The sequence below is a fragment of the Chroicocephalus ridibundus genome, chromosome Z (genome assembly GCF_963924245.1).
Source record: "Chroicocephalus ridibundus chromosome Z, bChrRid1.1, whole genome shotgun sequence".
Lineage (NCBI taxonomy): Eukaryota > Metazoa > Chordata > Aves > Charadriiformes > Laridae > Chroicocephalus > Chroicocephalus ridibundus.
The window spans coordinates 20271888-20294890 of NC_086316.1; the positions used below are offsets into that span (position 1 = coordinate 20271888).

The window sequence follows — 23003 nt, forward strand, 5'->3', positions numbered from 1 at the left end:
ATATTTCTGCTTACATATTTACCACTTTCTTATTTTGTGATTGGGAAGAGGCCGAAGCGAAACAATATGTAAGACTGCATTCTTTCCACTTAGTCTTTAATAGGCACTCTGCAAACACTAGAGAGGTGCCACCCTTGCCCCAAAGAGCTTATAGCCTGTAGAAACAGACACATTCTTCCTACGCAAAGAGCGCTGTCTCCACTGGACACAGTTTAGAAATTAAGTTCAACACAGCAAACATTAACAAAGTCCTCACAAAGCACGAGCATGCTGAATGGATGAAACCTGTTCTTTATCAATATGGAAAATCAAGATACTTTTAAAAACTTGTTTTCAATATAGCAGAAACAACAGTAACAGCTCAAATCAAGTGTTAAGTATCCTAGGTAATGCTTACTATATGGACACTGTTGACATCTGACTTAATCTTTTTTTTAAAATGAGTATTATAACTTAACATTTTGGAAGAATTTGTATCATTTGTGACCTAAGTCACAAAATGTTTTTCTTTGTGGGTTAGCTCACAAATGGAGGGAGGGAAGAAAAGCAATTTGGAAATGGTAACTTAGGGAATGGGCCTGCAAATATTTTATTTGCACAAGAAGTGTTACTTTAGTAGTTGTGAATATTACTGTACTCCACCAAACGACTGCTCTGCAAGAGTGGGGCGTAATACTTTTAATCCTCACTCCCTAACGAAGACCTGTTGGAGTGGGTCCGGCGGAGGACCATGAAGATGATGAGAGGGCTGGAGCACCTCTGCTATAAGGACAGTGTGGGAGAGCTGGGATTGATCAGCCTGGAGAAGAGAAGGCTCCGGGGAGACCTTATAGCAGCCTTCCAGTGTCTGAAGGAAAGATGGGGAGGGACTCTTTATCAGGGAGTGTAGCGACAGGATGAGGAGTAACAGTTTTAAACTAAAGGAGGGGAGATTTAGATTTTAGATTAGATACCAGGAAGAAATTTTTCACTATGAGGGTGGTGAGGCACTGGAACAGGGAAGCTGCGCATGTCCCTTCCTTGGAGGTGTTCTAGGCCATGCTGGACGGGGCTTTGAGCAGCCTGGTCTAGTGGGGGGTGTCCCTGCCCAGGGCAGGGAGGTTGGAACTAGGTCATCTTTAAGGTCCCTTCCAACCCGAACCATTCTATGGTTCTATGATTCTCTCGTTCTATGATCTCTTCAACAGTGTCCTGAGTGGAGTTTCCTCCCAGAAAATCAGTTTCTAATTCACCGGCTCAGCATGAAACGGAAAATAAAGCTTCTGGAAGTTCCTCCCTTGCAATGCTACAAGTCTCCATGTCGCCGTGCCGTCCGGACTCCTCGCGCAAGGCTGACAACGGGAAATGCTTCAGAGGGGAGAAGCCGGGAACGGCAGGGTGAGAAGAGGGGAGGGAAAAGAGCTTCTCCCATCGCGGCACCGGCCACAGTCCCGATCCCCATCCCGGTCCCGATCCCGGCCCCGATTACACTCCCGACCCCGATCCCCATGCCCATCCCGATCCCGCTCCTGCTCCAGGTCCCGATCCCGGCCCTGGTGCCGGTGCCGGTGGCGGCCCCGATCCCCATCCCGATCCCAGTCCCGGTCCCGGGTGCGCGCGCGCTCCCGCCGCTTGCCGGCCGCCTCCCGTCACGTGGCGGGAGGGGGGCGGGGCGGTCGTCACGTGAGCTCGGTGGAGGAGAGGCGGGCCGGGGGGGGCGCTGGGGCTGGCGGGGAAGATGGCGGCGGAGAGGGAGCCCCCGCCGCTGGGGGAGGCGCGGCCCGCCGACTTCGAGGAGCTGGAGGACGGCGAGGACCTCTTCACCAGCACCGTGTCCACCCTGGAGGTGAGAGCCCGCCCGTCCCCGCGGGCCCCGAGCACCGCCGCCGGACCGGCACCCGGCCGGGCCCTCCCTCCCCTCCCCGCCAGGCCGCTGGTGCCGCGCTCCTGAGTGGGGCCGTCGGCCCCCCGCTGGCCCTTACGGGCCCAGGCCCCAGCCCCAGCTGCAGCCCCGCCGCCTGCCACAGTTCTGGGAGCGGCGGCTGCTCGGCGCTTCCCGGCGGGCAGGCGAGTGGCCTCGGCCGCGCCGGGGCTCGGTGGTTCCCCTCAGGGCTTCTCCTGCCAAAAGGAACCGTACCCTCCTTTTTCCAAGTACCGCCGTGCTAGGTCGCCGCCTTCCCTCTCTCGCCTTGCCCCCTTCCTGTATTGCCGGAGTAATAAATATTTCCACCTTTCCTCTACGACGCCAGTTTCGCTGGTCCTGTCCCCCCGCGCCTCCCCTCCACCCCCCCTTAGATTTTGGGTGGATGTATGACATCCCATTTTTGTTTGGCCTCTTTCCGAGGCTTCACCCCCTTCCAGTTTGCAAAAAAGTTGTAGAAACTTAACTCCTCTCTCAGCCTGGGAGAGCCGGGCTGCGGGTCCTATCGCCGAGCAGCTGCCGGGGCCCCGCCGGCCACTCGCCCCCGGGCAGCCCGGGCCGCCACCGGCCACCGAAGGCAGGAGGGATCTGGGTCTGGAAGAGAAGAAAACTAGTAGTGGATAAATACCTCTTTAAACTGTGGTTGCTTTCTATGTCAGGAGTCTAGTACCAAAAAAAACCCCAAACCCAAACAAACACAACTGAACGTGTAAATAGGTCCTCGTTCTGAAAAATATATGTTCATTCGTTATAATGGGTGGTTTTCGTGCTGTGTTGTTGTGGTCGTGTTTCACCTGTGTGTTTTGCCAGTGTCTTCTGGAAGAACTTTGTTCTTCCTATACATAGTTGCCCATTTAAAAAGAAAATTGTTCCTGTTCCTCTTTTTCTGAAGAGTTTCCTGTCCCTGACCTTTACAGTGATAGGATCAGTGCATGTTTCTTTGTTTTGCTCTGGCTGTTGCCTGTCCTTAACAAAAAAGGCCAGTACACAAAGAGGCTCTGAAATGTATTTTAAAGTCACTGTTTTTCTCTCAAGTCAGTTTATTTTTTTTTTCTTGTTATAGATGCATAATCCGTGCATTGGTAGAAAAAGATCTGTGGAAAAATGCTGTGAAGGAATAGCAAATGACGTGAACCTGCAGTTGACAAGAACAGTATGAACAGACCTCTGTGCATTTCTGTGTGATACAGTGTGTATTATTGGAGTCTTGTTCTGTGCCTTAAGAAAGACTGCAGTATAACATATTGTCTGTACTGATATGGTCTAGAATTAAAGCTGCAAGAGACAAGATAGATTTAGCATCTAAATCACAGTTACAATGAGAAGTCCTTATCTTAATGAGTAAAAATAGTTACTGAAAACTCCCGTAACTGCAAAAACTGTCAAAAAAATGCACTTTCTATTGGGTGATTTGGCTGACAGTTCTGTTGTGCTGCTTTGTTTTGTAGACAGTCTATTTAGAAGAAAGTAGCTAAGCAGAAAGGGGAAGCCTCTTAGAGAGAAGCTTTGAAAAGCTTTGTCAGTAAAGATTTTTTTGACATGTTAGTCAGCTACAGCATTTAGGGAAGAGCCCTAATCTTGCGATGTTCCTGCAAATTTGGAAGGAAGAAATCATGAAAGTTTACTTTAAACTTCTCACTAAGTTGAACGTGGATTGTTTAACTCAAGCGTATAGGACACCTTATTCCAGAGAGTGGTTATCTCATGGTGTGGACCTTATTAAATTTCTGTCTTGAGTGTTGCTTTAATCCTGAAGTAGCTGATTCTAAATGTCAATGGGAGTTCTGTAGTGACAACATGGTGTCACTGGTGCTAACAGAATGGTGGTGTGCTTTTTGTAGTTGATTGTGTATTTGTTTGCTGATGCCAGAGGAGAGGGCATGGCAGGGGATGGTGAGGTCCAAAGCCAACTTATATGAAGGCTATGATACTCTGAAGGGGATCACAACTGGTTTACCTTGGAGCTGTCCATTTGCTCTTTTGTGTGATTAATTTCAGCCCTCTCCTGCCATTTTTTTCTTGCTTTCATTTTCTTTGCAGCTGGCAAAGGATGTGCTGTTCCTTTCTTACCTGTTATTTGGTTGTCCAGTGGAGAAGCTGTAAGATTTCTAATAGGTTTTCCAAATAGCTTCCATGTTAGCAAAATCTCCATTTAGAAAATACATGCTAACTTGTCTAAGTTTCTTATGACAAAATATGAATTCAATGTATTATATGAATGGCAAATATGAAATATTTAAATACAGGAAGGCTTATCTATATTTAAGTGGAGGAAGACTTCAGTGTCTTATCTGTATAATCAAATGGAGAATATTGTTTATTTCAAGTTGAATTATCTAATATGAAGAAAAAGAAGCTGGAGTTTTAACTTTCTTTGTGCAGTGCACATATTAAAAGCTAATGTCTCTGTGGATGTAAGGCACCTGTGAGCTGTGGGTGTGGGGCTGAGCAGCAGTTTGAGCTGGTGGGGTTCTCATTTCCTCATCGGATATCTACGGTGCCTAAGACTAATACTGCCTCCATTAAATTCGTGGTGACTGTGTGGTCTCCCTTCAGCTGTCAGCATTTCTTTCATCAATGAGAACAGCTAGACTGAACCAGACTAATGGTCTAAGCCAAGATTGTGTTTACAACAATACTTAACAGTGGATGCTGGGTGAAGAGCATTGCTGATGATTATATGTATGTGCTGGTAGTCATCTGCAGTGCTCTCTCAGTTACCAGAATTTTGTAGCTTAAGGACTTCCTGAGCCCTAGGTAGCATTACAATATTAATAATCTTCCATGGACTTACCTGCTTGCTAAAATGTCAAGTGCTTGTTTTTTTATTTTGTTAAAAAAAAAAAAAAAAGAGGTGTCCATGATATGCACAACAAGAAGTTCTGGAAGTTAACTGTTCATTATGATAAGAATCATCCCCTGTTATAAGTTTGTCATTAACAAATTTGTGGTCTGTGTCCTCTGCCACTACTGGGAGAGACTGCAAACAACTATATGAAAGTCACTTTTGGCAACATACATGAAAAAAGATTAGGTTAGATAAAAGTGTTAGATTTTCTGAAAAATTATATGTTTAGTGTTATTCTCATGTCATCATTTCCTCCTCCTCCTTGCCCTAGTCTGTTTCTCCGCCACCTCCCTTGTTTGTCTGTTGCACAACTTCTTCATTCATTTCCCTTAAACTTCTCACTCATTTCTCTATGGCCTATCTTTGTCCTTTGTAAAGCAGGTGCTATGTGAACATGTAGCTAAGATGCCACATACTCATTTCAATCGGTATTTATATTCCTGGCAGTTTTTTTGAAATGGAAGAATACATGGAGGCACTTGAAAACAATGAGTAAGCAGTAGATGTGTTAATCTGTCGATGACTGTCATTTGGGGCAGGGTGTGTGTATAATCTCATTGCCAGTTTATCAGTTTATGTCAAAGATCTGCAATATGCATTTGGTTTTTGCAAGCAAGGCAAAACATTAGATAGGCACAGAAGTCCAGATGTCTTTAATGATATCCATTGAATTTAACAGTGACAATTATAGAGGATGCAGTAAAGACCTCATTGGAATATCTGAGAGGAAAATTTAAGTCCTTCAATACTGTACCTTTGCAGCAAACTAAGTCTATATCCAAGATTATTGGTGTAATTCTACTGGAAATGTTTGTCTTGTTCCTTGGTGTTAAATCCAGTCTGTAATGGAAGCATGCAGGCATTCATTCTTTCATTCTAGTGTGATTGCTTGTGTCCTCTTACTGTCTGCTGAAAACATTACTGTCCTACTGTTGAGTCTGTTCGCTCTGCCCATGCTGTGATTTGTGAGCTTCTGTAACCCTGTTTCAGACAATGAGCCAGGTTAACTTGAACAACTTGAATAGTATGATGGTCAGCTTTTGTTAGCCTACTGTGTTCTGACTGAAGGAGGCTAGGAGGGGTTCAGATGAGTAGTTGAACGGGTCTGGGGCAGGAATCTACTATTAAGAGAAGGGAGGATGCCCAGACATTTAGGGCTATAATTTCAGCCAAGAGAAAATGTGAGAACTTGTTCTTGTTTCTTCATAAGTCAAAGCTATAAAATATGTAGTTATTGCCACCAAACGTAATGCACAATAAACGGAGTAAATTGAGCTTGTAATTGGAATGGGTCCGTAGGCCTCTCACCAGAAACTTGTAAAGCAAGAAATTTCACAGGCATGTACTTTTCAGGAAATGGACAAGTTTGTGACATCTTGTGAATCGCTGGCATCAAGCAAGTTTAAAATTTGTGAACAGCTATGCTGTCTCATCTTGCATTTGTTGGTTCATTGCACTGTTAGCTCCTCTGACAGCCATTTTAATCACCATTTTAGCTGTACTTCATAGAGATAAAAGAGTAAAGTTGGGGTTCTGTCTTTTAGCATGCACCTGTAGTAGAGTATAGCTGGAATAGCTTAATATGTTAATAGTTGTTGGTGTGTGCATGTCTGTTTTTTATGAGAGGCTGAATAGCGCACTCTGACCCACTGACTGTGTAAAATAATCAGATTATTAGGAATTACTGACTCTAGTTTCTGATACGTTCAGGCTGTGGCTTTCTGGGCTTTCATAGTTCCTTGAGGACTATGTCTGTTTTGAGGATAAATTTTGAAGATAACAAACTAAACTTTGTTGCAAAAACGCTTTAAAATGAGCTGATGTTGTGTTCAAGCCATGAATAATTTTTAATAAGTTTCTACATATTGTCTTTTTCATATAAAGTCCTAACTGTTTGTGAAGATATTTAACCCCATCCTTAATTTATCTTGTCTGAGAATGACAGCTGCTTAAAAATACAAAAGACTCACTGAAAGATTAATAGGCCAGGAAATACCTTATTCAGCTGTCAGCTTGTTGTGGTTTAAGTCCAGCTGGCAGCTGAGCCCTGCACAGCCACTCATTCACTTCCCCCAGCAGGATGCGAGAGAGAATTGAAAGGGTAAAAGTGAGAAAACTTGTGGATCATGATAAAGACAATGTAATAGGTAAAGCAAAAGCTGTGTGTGCAAGCAATATGTAATGAATTCATTCACTCCTTCCCATCGGCAGGCAGGTGTTTGGCCATTTCTGGGGAAGCAGGGCATCATTGTGTGTAATGGTTGCTTGGGAAGACAAATGCCATAACTCCAAACATCCTCTCCATCCTCCTTCTTCCCCCAGCTTTTACTGCTGAACACAGCGTTACCTGGTGTGGGATATCCCTCTGGTCAGTTGGGGTCAGCTGTCCCAGCTGCGTCTCCTCCCAGCTTCTTGTGCACCCCCAGCCTCCTTGCTGTCAGGGCAGTGAGAAACAGGGAAGGCCTACATGCTGTGTAAGCACTGCTCAGCAATAACTGAAATGTCCCTGTGTTGTCAACAGTGTTTTGGTCACAAATCCAAACCATGTAGCTCTACAAGCCATTATGAAGAAAATTATCCCAGCCAAAACCAGTATGCAGCTGAAAGGGTATTTTAAAGGAAAGACTTTTTACTTGTAAATTATCCACAAAACTAAGCTTTAATATCTACTGTTCTTAAAAATGGAAGTTGATATTTGTGACAAATATACATTTATTATATCTTTATAAAACAAATAATACGCAGACAGAACTTCCGTTTGACTGGAAATCTTCCTGTAAGAGTCACTTCTAGACTTTGTGTCTTGTGTACAAATTATACAAGCTACATGAATAAGGTTTGCTTCTTGAGCTTTCTAAGATGCCCTTAAGGTCTATTTGAGTCCTCTGCTTTTGCAAATATTCTTCAGTTGTGGTTTGTGGAAAACAGGGTATATGAAATTTGGAGAAAACCGTCTGAAACTGGTACACTAACTACAGCTGTGAAGCCTGGTATAGGGTACAGAATTCTTGTCTTTCTTTAACAGTGCCAACGGACAGGATCTTTCCCAGCTCAGTAACAGAAAGAAATCCATAATCCTACTAGGACTTGGTGGCATTTATTTATAGCTATTCTGTGGAGGAGTCCATTCCTTTCTGCAAAGCGATAATAGCTTTGTATTGGCCTCTGGTTAACTGTTTCTTTAGGCATGTAAATACTTGGGATTTTATATAATACCATACATTGATCAGGTTTAAGTGTTCAAGGCTAATTTTGTATCTAGTAGGGTTTCTTCTTTTGATTAGAAGACAGGTATAGTTGAAAGTAATCATCAGTAACCAAAATAGCTACCTCAGAAAAAATTGAAAAGATAGGCAAAGGGAATAGCTTGAAGATTGAGTATTCTCCAAGAGCTCTTTTCCACCATTCATTAGTCAAGAGGTCAAGGGCACAATTAAGGGATAAAGCAGAAAGCCCTCTGCTGTGTGCAACAAGTGTTCAGGAAGGCTTTTATTCCCTGTGCCTGGCTGTATTACAGCTGTTTTTCACGGAGGTGAATTGACAAGCGTGAACTACATGCCATTCTGCATCTGTGGTAGTGTGGGGTCCCCACGATGTCCTAAACCTCAGATCTATCAAAATGTTAAGTGCGTTGCTGTTCAAAGTTGACTAGCAGCAAAACTAGTTTGGAATGAGTATCTGTGTTTTTCTGAAGAATTGCACTTGCTGATAACAACTTTAAACTGCTTGAACCTCATGGGGAAATCAAGCATTCCCATTCTTTGCTGTTCTAGCTGAAGTACAAGATCTTGAAGTCGCAGCTCTGTGTAGCACTGCCTGGAGAGACAAGACTGTTTCTTCCAGAATAGGCTACTTCTGAGTTCCAAAATCACTTAAAACTGTTGACTATTACATGTGACACATACAATCTATACTATCATTTATCAAATAATGAAGCATGTCAAGAGGTGAGGTTGTCTTAAATTTCATAGTTAATTTTGTCTAAATTAGTTGCAAGTCTTGTGATACAACTTAAGTATCATGCTTCATAGAGTGAACAAATACACCTGTATTACCCCAGAGCACTCTACTTGCCATTCGGTAATTTTGGCATTGGTTTAGTATGGAATGAGAAGTGTACATGTGACTAGTGGATTGGTTCCTTTTAAGGTTATGAACTCTACTACCTACGTACAGTTCCCGTGTGTTTCTGCTTTGGCTTTCTTTGCAGGCTTTGGAGCAAAATCAAACAAGCAGTTTGAGAGGCTGCTCCTTTCATTGTTCATCATTTTGGTTTGTTTGTTGGTTTCCCCACATTACATATAGGCTTTTGAGAGAGTGGCAGCCTTTGGCAAAGGGAAGGGGGTATAACCTCTTCTGTCATCTGAATGGTGTGGTTCCTTGTTACAACCATAATCTAGAGAAATATAAATTTTCTGATATTCTTATATTTGCTTTCATCTTCCTTCTGTCTTCAGCATGGAAAACATAGAGGAAAACATTTCTTTCTTAGCTCCTCTGTACCAGAATTTCAGGTGATTCAGATCTGGATAGATGTGGGGGGCAGGATCTTGCTCTGTGCCGCTTACAGTAAAGCAGCGGTGCCACGCTCCATGTCAGGATGTACACTGTTCTTGGAGAGCAAGCTATAAGGGAGGGCCTCTCCCTTAGAACTGTTGCCCTGCTGCATTTATGAGTGTGAAAATACAATCCAGACAGACTTTTCAGTATTTTTCATCTTTAACCTTTTGTAGCCTGTGACATATGTTGAAGTGTAGCCTGAAATGTTTACTACCTGTTTCAAATTCTGATTCTGAACTTAATTACTCTATGCAAAAAACAGGAAGCAAATAATGACATAATTTACAGATGTTCCTTTTAAAGTGCATGCATCAGTGAGTAACTATGCTGTTGAAGACTCCTTAGCTAGCTGTCTTGGATGAAGTTGTGAGAAGCGAGTCTTGCAAATTTTCTAGTACTATGGCAGTAGACATAGTTGGTACTTACTCAACAAGGATTTTCTAACTAAAGGACTAATCTTCAGTTAGGTGTGTATTTATTTGGTAGCCCGTCTTCGGTATTGCTTTAATTTTCCTTGGTGTCTTACAGTATTTCTTTTTCAAAGTCATCAGTGAACTAAAAGAACTGTACCTATGGCAAGCCTAGCTTCCATGTACAGTACAATGTGACCCTCTGTGGCAATAATCCCCAAACGTAACCTGTTGCAAAGCTATCAAAATTTCTTATGCCTGCAAGCATCCTTGAATTATTTGGATGGCATTAATGCATTCTTTTAGTCTCTGAAAAACTGGTATAGAGCACTTGGGGATTTCTTTATGAATTTTTTTCTATGTACAGATACAAATTTCAATCCAAGCCTTTCCAAAAGGAACTTAATAATCAAATTACATTCGGTAGTACTAATAAATTTATTCTAGATATTTTAGTAGCAACTTTTGTTTCATGTTAATTAAACCTGGGGAAATGGGTAACTTTTTTTTTCTCTCTGACAAATGAAAAGAACTGTTGACTAGCTCATATCCTTTGTTTATTGTTACCATGCTAGGAGTAGGAAATGGAAATAGCTGACAGGGTTTCCTTTTTGTACATCTTGCCTTGTTTCTTTGCAATGAAAGAATGTTTGTTGCAATAATTCTTATATACTGACACATGGCAACTGGTTCTGTGCTAATTATTTAACTTTTTTTTTTTAATAAACAGTCAAGTCCTTCATCTCCAGAGCCAGCAAGTCTTCCTGCAGAAGACCTCAGCACAAATTCCAATGGTCCAAAGCCGGCAGAAATAATGCTAGATGATGACAGAGAAGACCTCTTTGCTGGTAATTGCTCTTTTCTTCTAATGTGTCTGCATAAATTCTTTCGCTCTTGGACTGAAAGAAGGGTGCTTTGCTGGGAAGGAGGGTTAAAACTTTTTAAGTAGTTTGACAATGATGTACAGGTTTTTTCTTGTGGTGCTTTGTAATGTTAGTTAAGTTTGTTTACTAAATACAAGTTTCTCAGTAGTGTGTACTGTCAGTGCATAGCGTGGCTGTGTTAGCTGGTTGGTATCATGTTCTGCTGACTTTAGTAACAGTACTTATCATTGTGTAATAAACAATATTCTAATCTGTTTGTAAAAACATTACTGAAGTTGCATCCTTGTTTTCTTCTTAATAACCATACATAAGCTGTCCCAGTCTTTTTTTCCAATTATAAAGAAAGATAATTCAGATCGTAATGCAAATTGGAGGGATTATCTTTTTCTTAAGACACTCTTGTTATAATGAAAAGGTAACAAACTGGCATATGGGACCAGTCCTATTGTTTCACTAGGGCATGATTCTGTCTGATACTTGACAGTACTGCATGTTTTGGAGAAAGATATATGAAAGTTCTGATAAGTAATCAGTCAATAAACACATTTCTAATTTTCTGTTAATCTGTCACTACTTTGGTGTTGGTTTTTGACTATCCTAACATGGGTTATGGTTGCTGTCAATTACAGGTGTAGGAGCAGTAACTAATCAAGAAAGGAGATATGATATTTGGAGTGTATTATGTATGTGAAAAGTTGATTCTGAATGCTGCTTCTCAATACTAACACTTTTCCTATTATTACATATTGAGTGAGTGAGTTGTCAGTCTGCTTTGAATACAGTCCCCACCTCATCTTCATTGATTCTCTGATGTAATAATTCAAAAAGAAACTTTATAGCCTTTAGTTCTGGGCTATTCTTTATAGACACATGCATACACATGCCCATTACACTTGGTCTGAACTTAACTAAATTTGTATCTCCATATATTTGAACTTATATTTTCTCATGACACACTTAGAATGTATGGACTAGTTTACTAACTCTCTGACAGTGTTTTAAGAGGAAAAAGTATAAAGAATAGATGGGTAATCTTACTTCTGTTGTATTTATGCTACCTGGTTTTATGACTTATAAAGACCAGCAGTGCTCCAGCAATGAAGCTTTCTAGTACTAGTAATGTGGTTATTTAGCTTCAGTATATAAAGCTGGCTTTTTATAACCATAGAGCCATCTGGAATGGATATTTTAGGAAAGCCAATTCTCCTTTGGATAATATTAAGAAAAAAAGGTGGCTGGAGTAAATATTGAGGGGAACCAGACAGAATGAACAAATGTTAGCAGCCAGATTGTTTCAACTGAAATGAATGCTGTGAGGAAAACACACAGAACTGATTTAATGAGTTTGAGTTTTTCTACGGAATACATTCTCTTAAATGCGTGCAGCTCTGAACTGAAAGCATCTAATACACTGCATGTCTAACACAACTAAGGCTGGTCTTTGAAAGGTCAATTTATATACAGAATGAGACTAGTACAAACTCTCAAATAAGGGGAAAAAACAGGAGTGATTTATGGAGCCTAAGACAGAGTATCTTTCACAGTATCCTATTCTGAGCAGGAACTTGGTGTAATACGGTTGTACCCTAGTGATGAACTTCTGTCCTTGTATCACTGTCAGCATAGGTGTTCTCAAAAATGATGCGTGATTTGTGTTCCAGTGCTGTGCACTTACAAGTATAAACTGTTTTTTTCTTTCTTAGGACTGTTTTGCTTGACAGTGATGTTAATCCATGTGATTAACTTTCTGATACTGATTTGCAATGAATAGAAACAGTGTAAGAAGGCAACATGAGATTTCTATTTTCTCGCTTCCAGCATGATTGTGTAAGCCTGGCTTTCTGTGAAAGCAGGACTTAATTTACAAGTGGGTGTGACTGGATTTTTTACTTGAACATGCTGAAATTCCAAATAAAACTATCTTGGGACAGCTTATAGGAATGCTTAACCGGAGAGGAAGAGAATGAAGTTCCACAGCTTTCTAACTTATGTTGTTCCTTCATATTGAATTATTAGACACTATATAATCTAGGTGAAGGAAATCCTATGGGTGGCTGTTGAAAGGAGGGGCTTTGCTTTGGGGGCATAAACAATTCTAGTTTTGCACACTTATTTGTAAAATATATGGTGGTATGCCTCTCTAGATATTGTAGACTTGATAAGTGTTTTTCATTTTTCCATCTAGTAATGCAACCTAATAGAAGAAGAGGTGAGAGAGAACAAATTATATGATTTCCTGTACTGTTTAATGCAGTTCAGAACCTGGGTTTTCTTAGTCTTTTTTGACTATACTTAAAACCTCTTTGCTATTATGTTTCTGAGGCAGCTACAGGATAGTATGTGCAATAAAATGTTTTAGATATTCATTACCTTGTCTCTGGTGAGTCATAAGTGCTTTGGCTGAACTATTAAAACTGAGTTTCAAAGGTGGAAGAAAATGAGTTTTCCAGCTGTCATTGGAGACCAGTAAATTTTCCGGCTGCGTGCATTAGTATTGCTTCTGTGAAAAAAGCAAACTGTCTTGCTAAACCCACTTAAGCACTTTCACCCTTAGAATAAAAGTCAGTGTGTTGATTATTTGGCCAAAAAAGAATTAGTTTATCTTACCTTATAGAGCTCTTACATCTGAAGACCATAATGGTCTCCAAAATCAGGTAGTATTAAGAGTATGTGTCTTAAAACCCGGCTGTCCATAAGCTTCTAATGTAGAGTGAAGAACTAGATACTGAATTAGTCTTCCAAAATGTAGGCCTTAAGTTCTCTGCAGAAACATGCCGTGGATTGCCTGTGCAGTACGTAGCTGTCTGCCTTCTGCCTCTGGTACTCATAGATGATGAGCAGGACTGTGGAGTTATATCAGTGCTCTGTCACCATTTTTGGAACAATGGAAAATTATCAATTTTCCTCTCCCCAGTCTGGTAAAAGATTACTTTTTATTTTCTTTCGGGTTTTTTTGAGCTATGAAAGGTGTTTGGGGATGGATCATCTTATGCAAGTATCTAGTTACTGTGTCCTAGGGAAAGTCAATGATTTGGGGTGGGGGGTGATATTTGCTTTACTGGGTTTTTGTTTTGTTTTTCTTCAGGTCTTGATATGTTTGTTTTAGGCTTTTTTCCTAGGAGCTGATCCAGAAAAGGAGATGCTAATTCTGCGGACCAGAGGAGACGTGTGCTTTAGGCACAGCTGAACAGCAAAACTTTCTAGGCTGTTGTCATGTGGTGTGTCTGATCAGAAGAGTTCAGTGCAGATGCCTTGCTGGTTTTTAGAAGTTGTTTGTTCGGTTCTAGGTCTTTTCCGCAAGAAACAGATGCACAGAAGCATGTACGTCTACAGCTTTGAAGTCAGAAGAAGGCCTTACTAGTGGCTGACTGTTCCGTTAAAACTATTTCTGTTCTCATTAAGATTATCTTAATACTCCTGATATAACAGCAAGGGTCATGGCCCATGACTTAGATGTAGTAGTTCTTACAGTCACTTCTGTTAGGATATCTGTCTCTGAAATAAATATTGCTACACCTGAAGCCTTTTTTTTTTTTTTAATAACTTGTCCTCTGTTCTGGACAACAGTTTCTGCTTCAGTTTACTTCCACATTTATGTGATCACCCGAGTAAACTTTCAAAGATAATAAGCCAATTGAAACACCCAAGCCATGTCAGAATGTTAGAGGTCTGACATTTAGAAGTGTGACCAGTAAAAATAACTTACTCAGCTGAAGTGAGTAAGTTCTATGGAACTCTATGCTAGTGAGGAATTGCAAACTTGCACTTCCTAAGCTGAGTTTGACAAATACTGGTGGTGAAAAGTAAAGAAACAAGAGCTGTGTAATGCTAAGATTGAGCCCTGTGCTTGAGTGCTGATAAAAAATCGGTGTAGTTGGCTGTAAAATGTTAATTAAGCATAAATGCAGCAGGATGAGATGTTTTCATGTTCTTTTGGAGCTAAGGGTCTTGACAGTGATCCATAACAAAGCCTGTTAATGGATTGTGAAGTAGGTAGTTACGTGTAGAAGACTTAACAGCATTAGATTGGTGGGAGTGCTTAACATGTGGTGATAACTGCCTTAACTGATACAAGTGTTCGATCTCACTGTTTTTCTCCTAAAAGTTGGGCAGAGTAGTTGCGTCTCTTTATGCAAGAAGAGCTTGTGCTTTTGAGAACTTCCCAGGAAAGCAAGACAAATAGATTTTATTTTTCATTCAAATACTAATACAGAATATTGAAAAAACCAACGCCTCCCCCCACCCCAAGCCACAGCCTGATTCTTAAGTTTTCAGGGGAAAATCTAAAATGAAAAAATCAAGCAAATATTTCTGAAAGTGGCATAGTTTCTACTCTGAAACCTACTGAATTCATCTTTCCATGAAAAACAAAACAAACCACAAACAGAAGAATTCTCAATGAAACTTTTTAATCTAGACCATGTCATCTGATTTCTCGAAGTGAACAAATGTATGTAAGAAGCATAAATGTCAGAGTTCATCAGAACAAATCTATTTCTTGGGAAGTCGATCTTCAGTTTATGTACTCAAAGACTGCTTTTCTGAGGGGGAAAAAAATAGCTAGAAAGTATAAGAACCTGCTGTTGCTATATAAAGTTAATACTTCTTTTTCCCTTCAGAATCTTTTAATACTTTTTTTTTTAAACTAAAAGTACAACATCCTTGTCTCTGTCCTGCTCTGTCCCATCACCTCCTTCCACTATCTTTTCCATTTCACTCGTCTAGATTTATGTAATGTCTAGAATTATGCATGCAAACTTGGGGATGAGAGGTAATGGGAGGCAGGATGGCATAAATTCTCCTTTTTTCTTCCTAAAATAACTGACCTGCTGCTATCAAACAAACAGATACTGTTTCTTCTGGGTAAGTTCTTCCAGGAAAATAGAAAAGCAGGGCTAGTAGGCAACACCTCTTAAAAATTTGCTCATGTCCAACCAACCTAGGGTCAAACAGCTTTAGAAATACTGATGTGGTCAAAGTCTAACGTTGCTGGCCTTGATGAAAGGAAACCTCGCCTTTCCCACTGCTTGTTCCTGCCGCTTTCTCTTTAACAGAAATAATGCACCAGCGCAGCAATATCTTCAGCTACCTGCTGAACATGTGATCCACAACCCAGATCAGTTTATTATACTAATGGGTGTGTGGATACAAGTCTAAAAAAGAGGATTGCTAGGAAGGAGTGTGCTTCTATCTCATCTGATAGCAGTGCTGGTTTGTTACATCGAATTCACATTTTTTTCATGAAGTCATACTTTTACAGGAACAGGAATGTTTTCTAAGCTGGTGAAAGTGAGAAATCTCTGTGCTTTGAATTGTTTCATGACTTGTTTTATAAGCCTGTCTAAAATTTGAAGGTACAGAGAAGTACTTGGTGGTGATTAATAGTTTGTTTCCTGAACACACATCCTGGAATACAACTGGTGATAGAAAAGGGAAGAATTGAGTGGAATGGCTTTATTTTATGATTTTTAAAAACATTTTATATTATATCATATTATATATATATAACATATTATATTACACAGGTATATGTATATTTTCTCAGAAATGTTTCTGTGAAATAGTCATTTGTATAACATATAACATATGTATTGAAGGCTGTTAGCCACCAAAGGAGAGAACTACCTCTTTTCCATGTTTAAATGTTGTTGTTCTAGCAATATAAAAGCTTTTTTTGCAACTCCCTCAGCATGGCTTCCCACCTGATCTGAGGTTTTGAATTAAAGTTTTTTATTGGTTTACCCTTCCTGTGGCATTTGAGGGCAGGAAGCATCATCAGGATTCTTCAGAAAGATTTATCATTAAGAATAAAGCTAGTAGGAAAACAAAGCTTTTCAAATAAAGCTTTTAGATAATCTTTATTTGTATTAAAAATGCAGAATATGAAAAGGTGATTGCTTTCCATTTTAGTTTGAAAATACTATGAAAATGTGCAATTTGAAATCAGGAAGAGTATTGCCAGCTGTCTGAGGGAAGTCATCATTACCCTCTGCTCAGCCCTGGTGAGGCCACACCTGGAGTGCTGAGCCCAGGTCTGAGCTGCCCAGTACAAGGGAGACATGGACAAACTGGAGTGAGTCCAGTGCAGGGCCATGAAGATGATTAAGGGCATGAAGTATATGGCATATGAGTAGAGACTGAGAGAGCTGGGGCTGTTGAGCCTGGAGAAGAGCAGGCTTGGGGGGAAACCTACAATATGTATAAATGCCTGATGGGAGGGAATGGAGAAGAGGGAGCCAGACTTCAGTGGTGCCCACTGACAGGACAAGAGGCAGTGAGCACAAACTGAAATACAGATAGTACATAAGAAAAAAACGTAGTTTTTTTTGTTTGGTTGGTTTTTTATTAATGGTGAGGGTGGTCAAGCACTGGCACAGGTTTTCCAAGGAGGAGGTGCATTCTCCATCCTTGGAGATGCTCAAAACCCATCTGGACATGGTCCAGAGCAGTGTGCTCTAGCTGACCCTGCCTGAGCGGAAGGGTTAGACCAGATGATCTGCAGAGGTCCTTTCCAAATTTGGCAATTCAGTGATGTACTCCAAAACACAGTGATGACAGCAGACTTTGTCAGCCGCAAGCCAGAATGAGCATCTGCTTCAAACCAGGTTAAGGCATAGTGACCTTGAAGTTTGGTTTTCAATTTATTTTGGGCTTCATTATCAAACAAAATGTAGGCACACAGTCATTTTTGTCACTGAAATAAGAGAAGTGTGGTTTTGTTCATTTATATAAAACATCAAGGACTGGCAAAAAAGGTGTTATAGAATAATGGGAAACAGAATCGACTAACAGAGTATCTCAAAGTGACAGCAGAGATAAAGCTGAGTGGTTTTGATATATTGATTATGAAAGACCATAATGTAACTTTTTGCAGTAATAAATAATATGGTTCATTGGATGCTATTTCCAGTTCTATTTTTACATTGCTAGTAGATTGTGGGCTGTTCTAGAGAAGCATACAATCCTACACAGGAAAAAAATGAGATATTTTTTTTTTAACACACATTACAACTATTTCACAAATTTTAAAGTAGATCTGATCTTTAAAACTTCTCTTTTCTTAACTGTTGAGTAAGGGCTAGTTATATTCATTATATACACCAGACTTTAAAAAGTTTGGAAGAGAGGTGGCATATTTTCATGTCAAATTCAGTGGTTCGTATAGACAGAAGTTTCAAGCACAGGTCTTCTACAAATTGCATAATAAACCTTTTTGGTGACTTTGCATAACTCGAGGTGGATCTGGTTTAGTGCCTTTTTACCTCCATGGTAAAGTACTAGTTACAAACTAAACTTCCTGTGGCAAGACTTGAGATCAGTTGGGAAGTCAATTTTGGTATCAAATGACTGTTCTGTGGTCGATGTTGTCTTTTACGGAACTAGAATTCTTGAAAACATGCATTTAGCAAGAACCACATCATTAGTTATTTAAACTAGAGCAGGAACTTCTCTATATCCAGGAAGTGTGTAATTTGCCGGTGGTCAAAACCAGTTAGAGGAAAGCTTGTGGGATTTGTAGAGCAGAGATTTACATCCCATTTAAAGACAGATGAACCGTCTACAGTCTGAAGAAAGTATTCAGTTTCTAGTGAACTGTTTTAAGCCCCAAAGAGACTGAAGACAGAGACTAAAGATAATTAGTCTTACTGTCAGAATGTCTCACCTAATATTTCTGTTTTACAGGTTGTGGGCTTTTGGCAGCAGCGGGGTGTGTTATGGTTGTGTAACTTCATTTAACACATGGCGTGGTCAATTACCAGCCTATATGACTAAATCAGCTGTTGTTCAGAGAGGAAAAAAATTGAAATTAGTACAGGTGCTGAACAAGACCTGCTTGTGTGGTAAAAAAATGTCATTGATTTTCACAATATCTGATGCAGAAATGGATCTTATCACTGGTGATAGGGTTGCAGCAACTTATCACTTGTGACTAGTTTAAAAGACTCTTTACCTAACAGTATATTAAAAAAAATAAATTGCAATCTTAATCTTATTTTAAGCCATTATGTGCAACAAGCTGAAATATCACATCTAGTTTTAGCTATGTATTGAAATAAATTATCTGGCACAAATGGATGCCATTTACAGGTGATCTTTTTAAATTTGTATATCGTCATTTTTTAGTGTGCGTGTTTGTTATCTTTGTGATGCACATCCATCTCTAGTGCACAAAAACTTCTTTGCTAACTCAAAATGTTTATCTAGAAGCAACAGAAGAAGTTTCGTTGGACAGTCCAGAAAGGGATCCAATACTTTCACCAGAACCTACTCCAGCAATCACTCCTGTAACACCGACTACATTAGTAGCTCCCAGAATGGAATCGAAAAGCGTAACAGCCCCTGTGATTTTTGATAGATCCAGAGAAGAGGTACGCAGTAAAATTGTAAATTATGGAAATGTCTTGTTTGTTTCTTGAATTTTTTTCTTCTTTTGAAATTACAGTTCCTAAATGTTGACTCACGGGATCATTTTTTGATAAGGGGAAGTCTGTAAAAGAAAATGTATTCTGTTTATTTTGCATATAAAGTTTAGTGTGAATTGGACCTATGAAAATACCATAAGAATTCATTACTTAGGTGATTATATTGGAGATATGTAGTGCAAAGAACAAGAACCTCCTTTCCTTCAGAATAGATACTGTAAAAGTGCATGTAGGAGCAAGCCGAAAGCTTGATACAGGAGAACTGTTGATGATGTATATATAATACCTCTTACTAGCATGTTATAGGTTTCAACTTGGATTTCTGAAGCTGTTGTTAATGGGGAAATGGAAGAAGCAGTTGTTAGCATTATCCTGCATGCTAACAAACAGCTGAAGCTAATGGTACTTCCAATATTGCTATTTCCATTTGGCATTCCATTCAAAGCCTGGGCATTGCCGAATGCCATTCATTCTGGAGTGTTCTCGTGCTAGACGGTGCTTCTGCTAAATGAGTTTGCAAACAAGACTTGCCTGTGACTTGATGATGGCTGCTTCCCCACACACCAGAAGATGGCATTTTATTCTGATTTTTTTTCCTCCCCCTTCAGCCCTGGTACACTGTCCCGTCTGCCGTAGTGTTTCTGAAGACCTCTGTTTTTATCAAGCTTATGCATATTACGTGAAAGAGTACAAAATTCTGCATGATTAGAGCTCAGGCAAGCATCAGAAAATTCTCATCTGTTACTTTTCCCTTCCCAAGCTCTTCTGCTACAGATACCATTAATAAAAAGGAATATCTGTCGTTTGACTAATGGCATATAGAAACATCACAAATGAAAGTGGTTTTAGAACCATAGTATCTGCTGGCATTGTAGAAGATACAATGAACATACCCCTAAGATAAATATTTGCTAAAAATTTTAAGGCCAACAAGTTCTGAGAAAAGGCTGACATACTAAAAGTTTTGCAGGAAGGCTTAAATGTAAAACCAGAGAAATACAGAATCATTTAGGTTGGAAAAGACCTTTAAGATCACGGAATCCAACCCTAAACCTAACACTGCCAAGTACACCACATGAACTTTGTCCCAGTGACAAATCAATGTTAGAAATTATATTCACTTAACATTGGATGGTAGTTTTGTAAGGGTTTTTAAATTATACAAACATACTGACTTTTCCTCCTCTTTCCTCTGTACCCTTATCCTTGTAACCATTCATAATATGAATGCACATTACTGTGTTAAATATGGCTTATCTTTTTCCTAGATGGAAGAGGAAGCAAATGGAGATTTGTTTGATATAGAAATCAATGTATCAGACCCAGAGAAAGTTGGTAAGTTCCTTGAGCCTAGTTAAGTCAGATGGTAGACTGTCTTGTTCCTTGAAGACTATTCTGAGATTTTAGCATGATTTCTTATTCAGTTACCTTTTCGCAGTTTTTAGTATCTAAATGGAAAGCTATTTAATATATATTTTGGAACAAAAAGTGTGTGGAGGGATTAAAATAACTTGCTCTCAGATAAGTATCTTAATTTTTTTACAGGAGATGGCATGAATGCTTATATGGCATACAGAGTAACAACAAAGGTAACCGGTGCAACAAATATTTGCAGATAACTTTGTATCATATCTGAGTAGATGAATCAGTAATTCATAACGATTTTTTTTTTAAGACATCACTTTCCATGTTCCACAAAAATGAATTCTCAGTTAAAAGAAGATTCAGTGATTTTCTTGGCTTGCACAGCAAATTAGCAACAAAGTACATGCACATTGGTTACATTGTGCCTCCAGCTCCAGAAAAAAGTATTGTAGGTAAGTGTAGTTCCTCTAAGGTTGAATTTAAGCATGTAATTTAAGTACTGTAATACAAATTAAGTATTTTAATACCTGTTGGGCTTGAAAAATAAATTACTTTTCTGCACAAATATTACTTACTGCTTATCAGGTAGTCCGAACTATTAAGTATTCTTCCTGTTCTGTATTTTAAAAAAGTTCGGGGTAAATTGGGAAGATATGTACTGGTCTCTTTGTAACTCAGACCAGTGTTGATAATAAGAAGGAACAGTCGTCTTAATACGTGGCCTTCTGTTTCTTATCTATCATTCTTTCTTCACTGTTGCCCTTCAAGATCTGATTAGTCTATCAAAACAAAGATGTTAAAAGAAAGTTTATTTTTAACTTGTGCTGTTATCAGTTGCCTGCAATACAGAGAGCTTCATATGTACTCCACTTCTGTAATACTTCAGTCTGTTTCTTTTGGTCATGGTGAATGCTAAAACCTCTAGTTTATTCTTCAAAGTTCTAATTCAGAAAACACTTTTGAGTGATGCTGGTCTTCATAAATGCCTTGAAAGATCGGATCCTTTCTCCATGAGCTAAGAAGCATGTCTGATGTGTTGAAGCAACTTCAGTTTTATGACCTATAAGTAGTAGAGTTTTTTTCAAAATAACTATTTAAAGCAAGAAAACCCATTGAAGTCTTTTGGATTACCCATATAAGTCAGTGATTGGACTCTAGAATGCTGTTTGATATGTAGGGTGTAGTAGGACTTTTTCAGTAGTTAGTCTGTAAAGTTAATCAGAGCAGCAGCTTCTCATATAAGTAGGAATAGGTAGACTGAGTAGATGTAGGCAGCAGAAAGCTTGGGAAAATCATGCTTTTAATCTGTGTAAAATCACTGCGTTTTTCAGTCTAGGATTGAAAATTTGGTCTGAATTTTTCTTAGTTCTTGAAGTAATGTATGATTCTATAATAACCATTTGTTTCATATAACAAAAATAATTTTAATTACAAATGCTAACATGGCTTATAAAGGTGGAATGAGGCTTCTATTCACGTCCTTTGGATGATGCAACAATTAAGGCGTTTATGACAGTGTGCAATTATGTGGAAATGTAGTGCTTCCATCACAGTCAACTTTATCTGTAAAACAAAGCTTGGACTGGATTTGAGATACTACTTTAACAAAACCAGTATAAATATTGATACACCTGGAAGTGTGTAAAATGGTGGGACTTAACTGCAGTCTAAGCAAGCATGGGCTGTCACTTCAGATCCTTATATAGAGACTTTGCTAAGCTACGGAGAAGTTGGGAAAACTCAGAGACTCTGTAGGACATTTTCCAAAGAGCATGAAGTTCCCGCTTTAAACTTGAACTTCAGTGCACAGGTGGTATTTAGCTCTGTCCAAAAATACGCAGTCTATACACTTCTAATTCTGGAGAAAAGAAGGGATACTAGGCTGATTTAAAATGAGGCATGTTAAAGCAGAGTTGTCAAAACAGCCAAAAGTAAGATGACATATTGTGTTTACATCACAGGTGTTTATTTTCAAAGTCTTAATACAAAGTATACAGTCAGTGTTATGCAGTATGTATTGTAAAAAAACTCCTTAGTCTGTTCATTTTGTTACACTGTTGATAACACCTGGAGTTTTAAGCTCCAACTTTATTTTGGTGATGAGTGGGAGGGGCTGGCATTTCAGACCTTAGCCACAAATTCAAGTGGTCAATTACTGACTGTAGAATAACAGGATAAAACTTAGTCAGTGGTGAGCTAGAGCTGGACATTCAGCCAGACTGCCTCACTACTTACATAAGTGTGTTGGAAAATCACGCTTTCTGTTTTCAAGAAAATAATCTATTTCCTTTCCTGTGAAGCATTAGAGTGCTCAGGCTACAGAAACTGCCTTTACATGTGCATTTAAGTAGGCTTATATTAGCAGAGAAAGAAACCTGATATGGTATCTAGAAATAGCTGTCAATATCACAAGGTAAGAATTCCTCATTTTGGTCATTTGATTATATATTCAGTTCTTTCCCTATGAACTTCCATTGCTATCAGATATGAAGGATCTTTTGTATTAAACTGCAGCATTTCTGGAGTGAAATATTAACAAATAGTAATACTCTAATGCCAAGAGATAAGGCATGTGAATTACCTCACCTTTGTTTGCATACTTCAATCCTTAAA

At 39.4% G+C, this 23003-nt stretch overlaps 1 protein-coding gene across 2 annotated transcripts in view; it reads left to right on the plus strand.

Moving 5' to 3' along the window:
* The first annotated feature begins 1687 nt into the window (after positions 1-1687).
* Positions 1688-23003, plus strand: part of SNX2 (sorting nexin 2) — a 35580-nt gene continuing 14264 nt past the window's right edge. For both annotated transcript variants that reach the window (XM_063319646.1, XM_063319645.1), the window contains exons 1-6: positions 1688-1825; positions 10449-10566; positions 18808-18971; positions 20294-20360; positions 20571-20614; positions 20701-20842. In XM_063319646.1, coding sequence (XP_063175716.1) covers positions 1718-1825; positions 10449-10566; positions 18808-18971; positions 20294-20360; positions 20571-20614; positions 20701-20842 — 643 coding nt within the window. In that variant the 5' untranslated portion in view covers positions 1688-1717. The remainder of the gene's footprint in view (positions 1826-10448; positions 10567-18807; positions 18972-20293; positions 20361-20570; positions 20615-20700; positions 20843-23003) is intronic.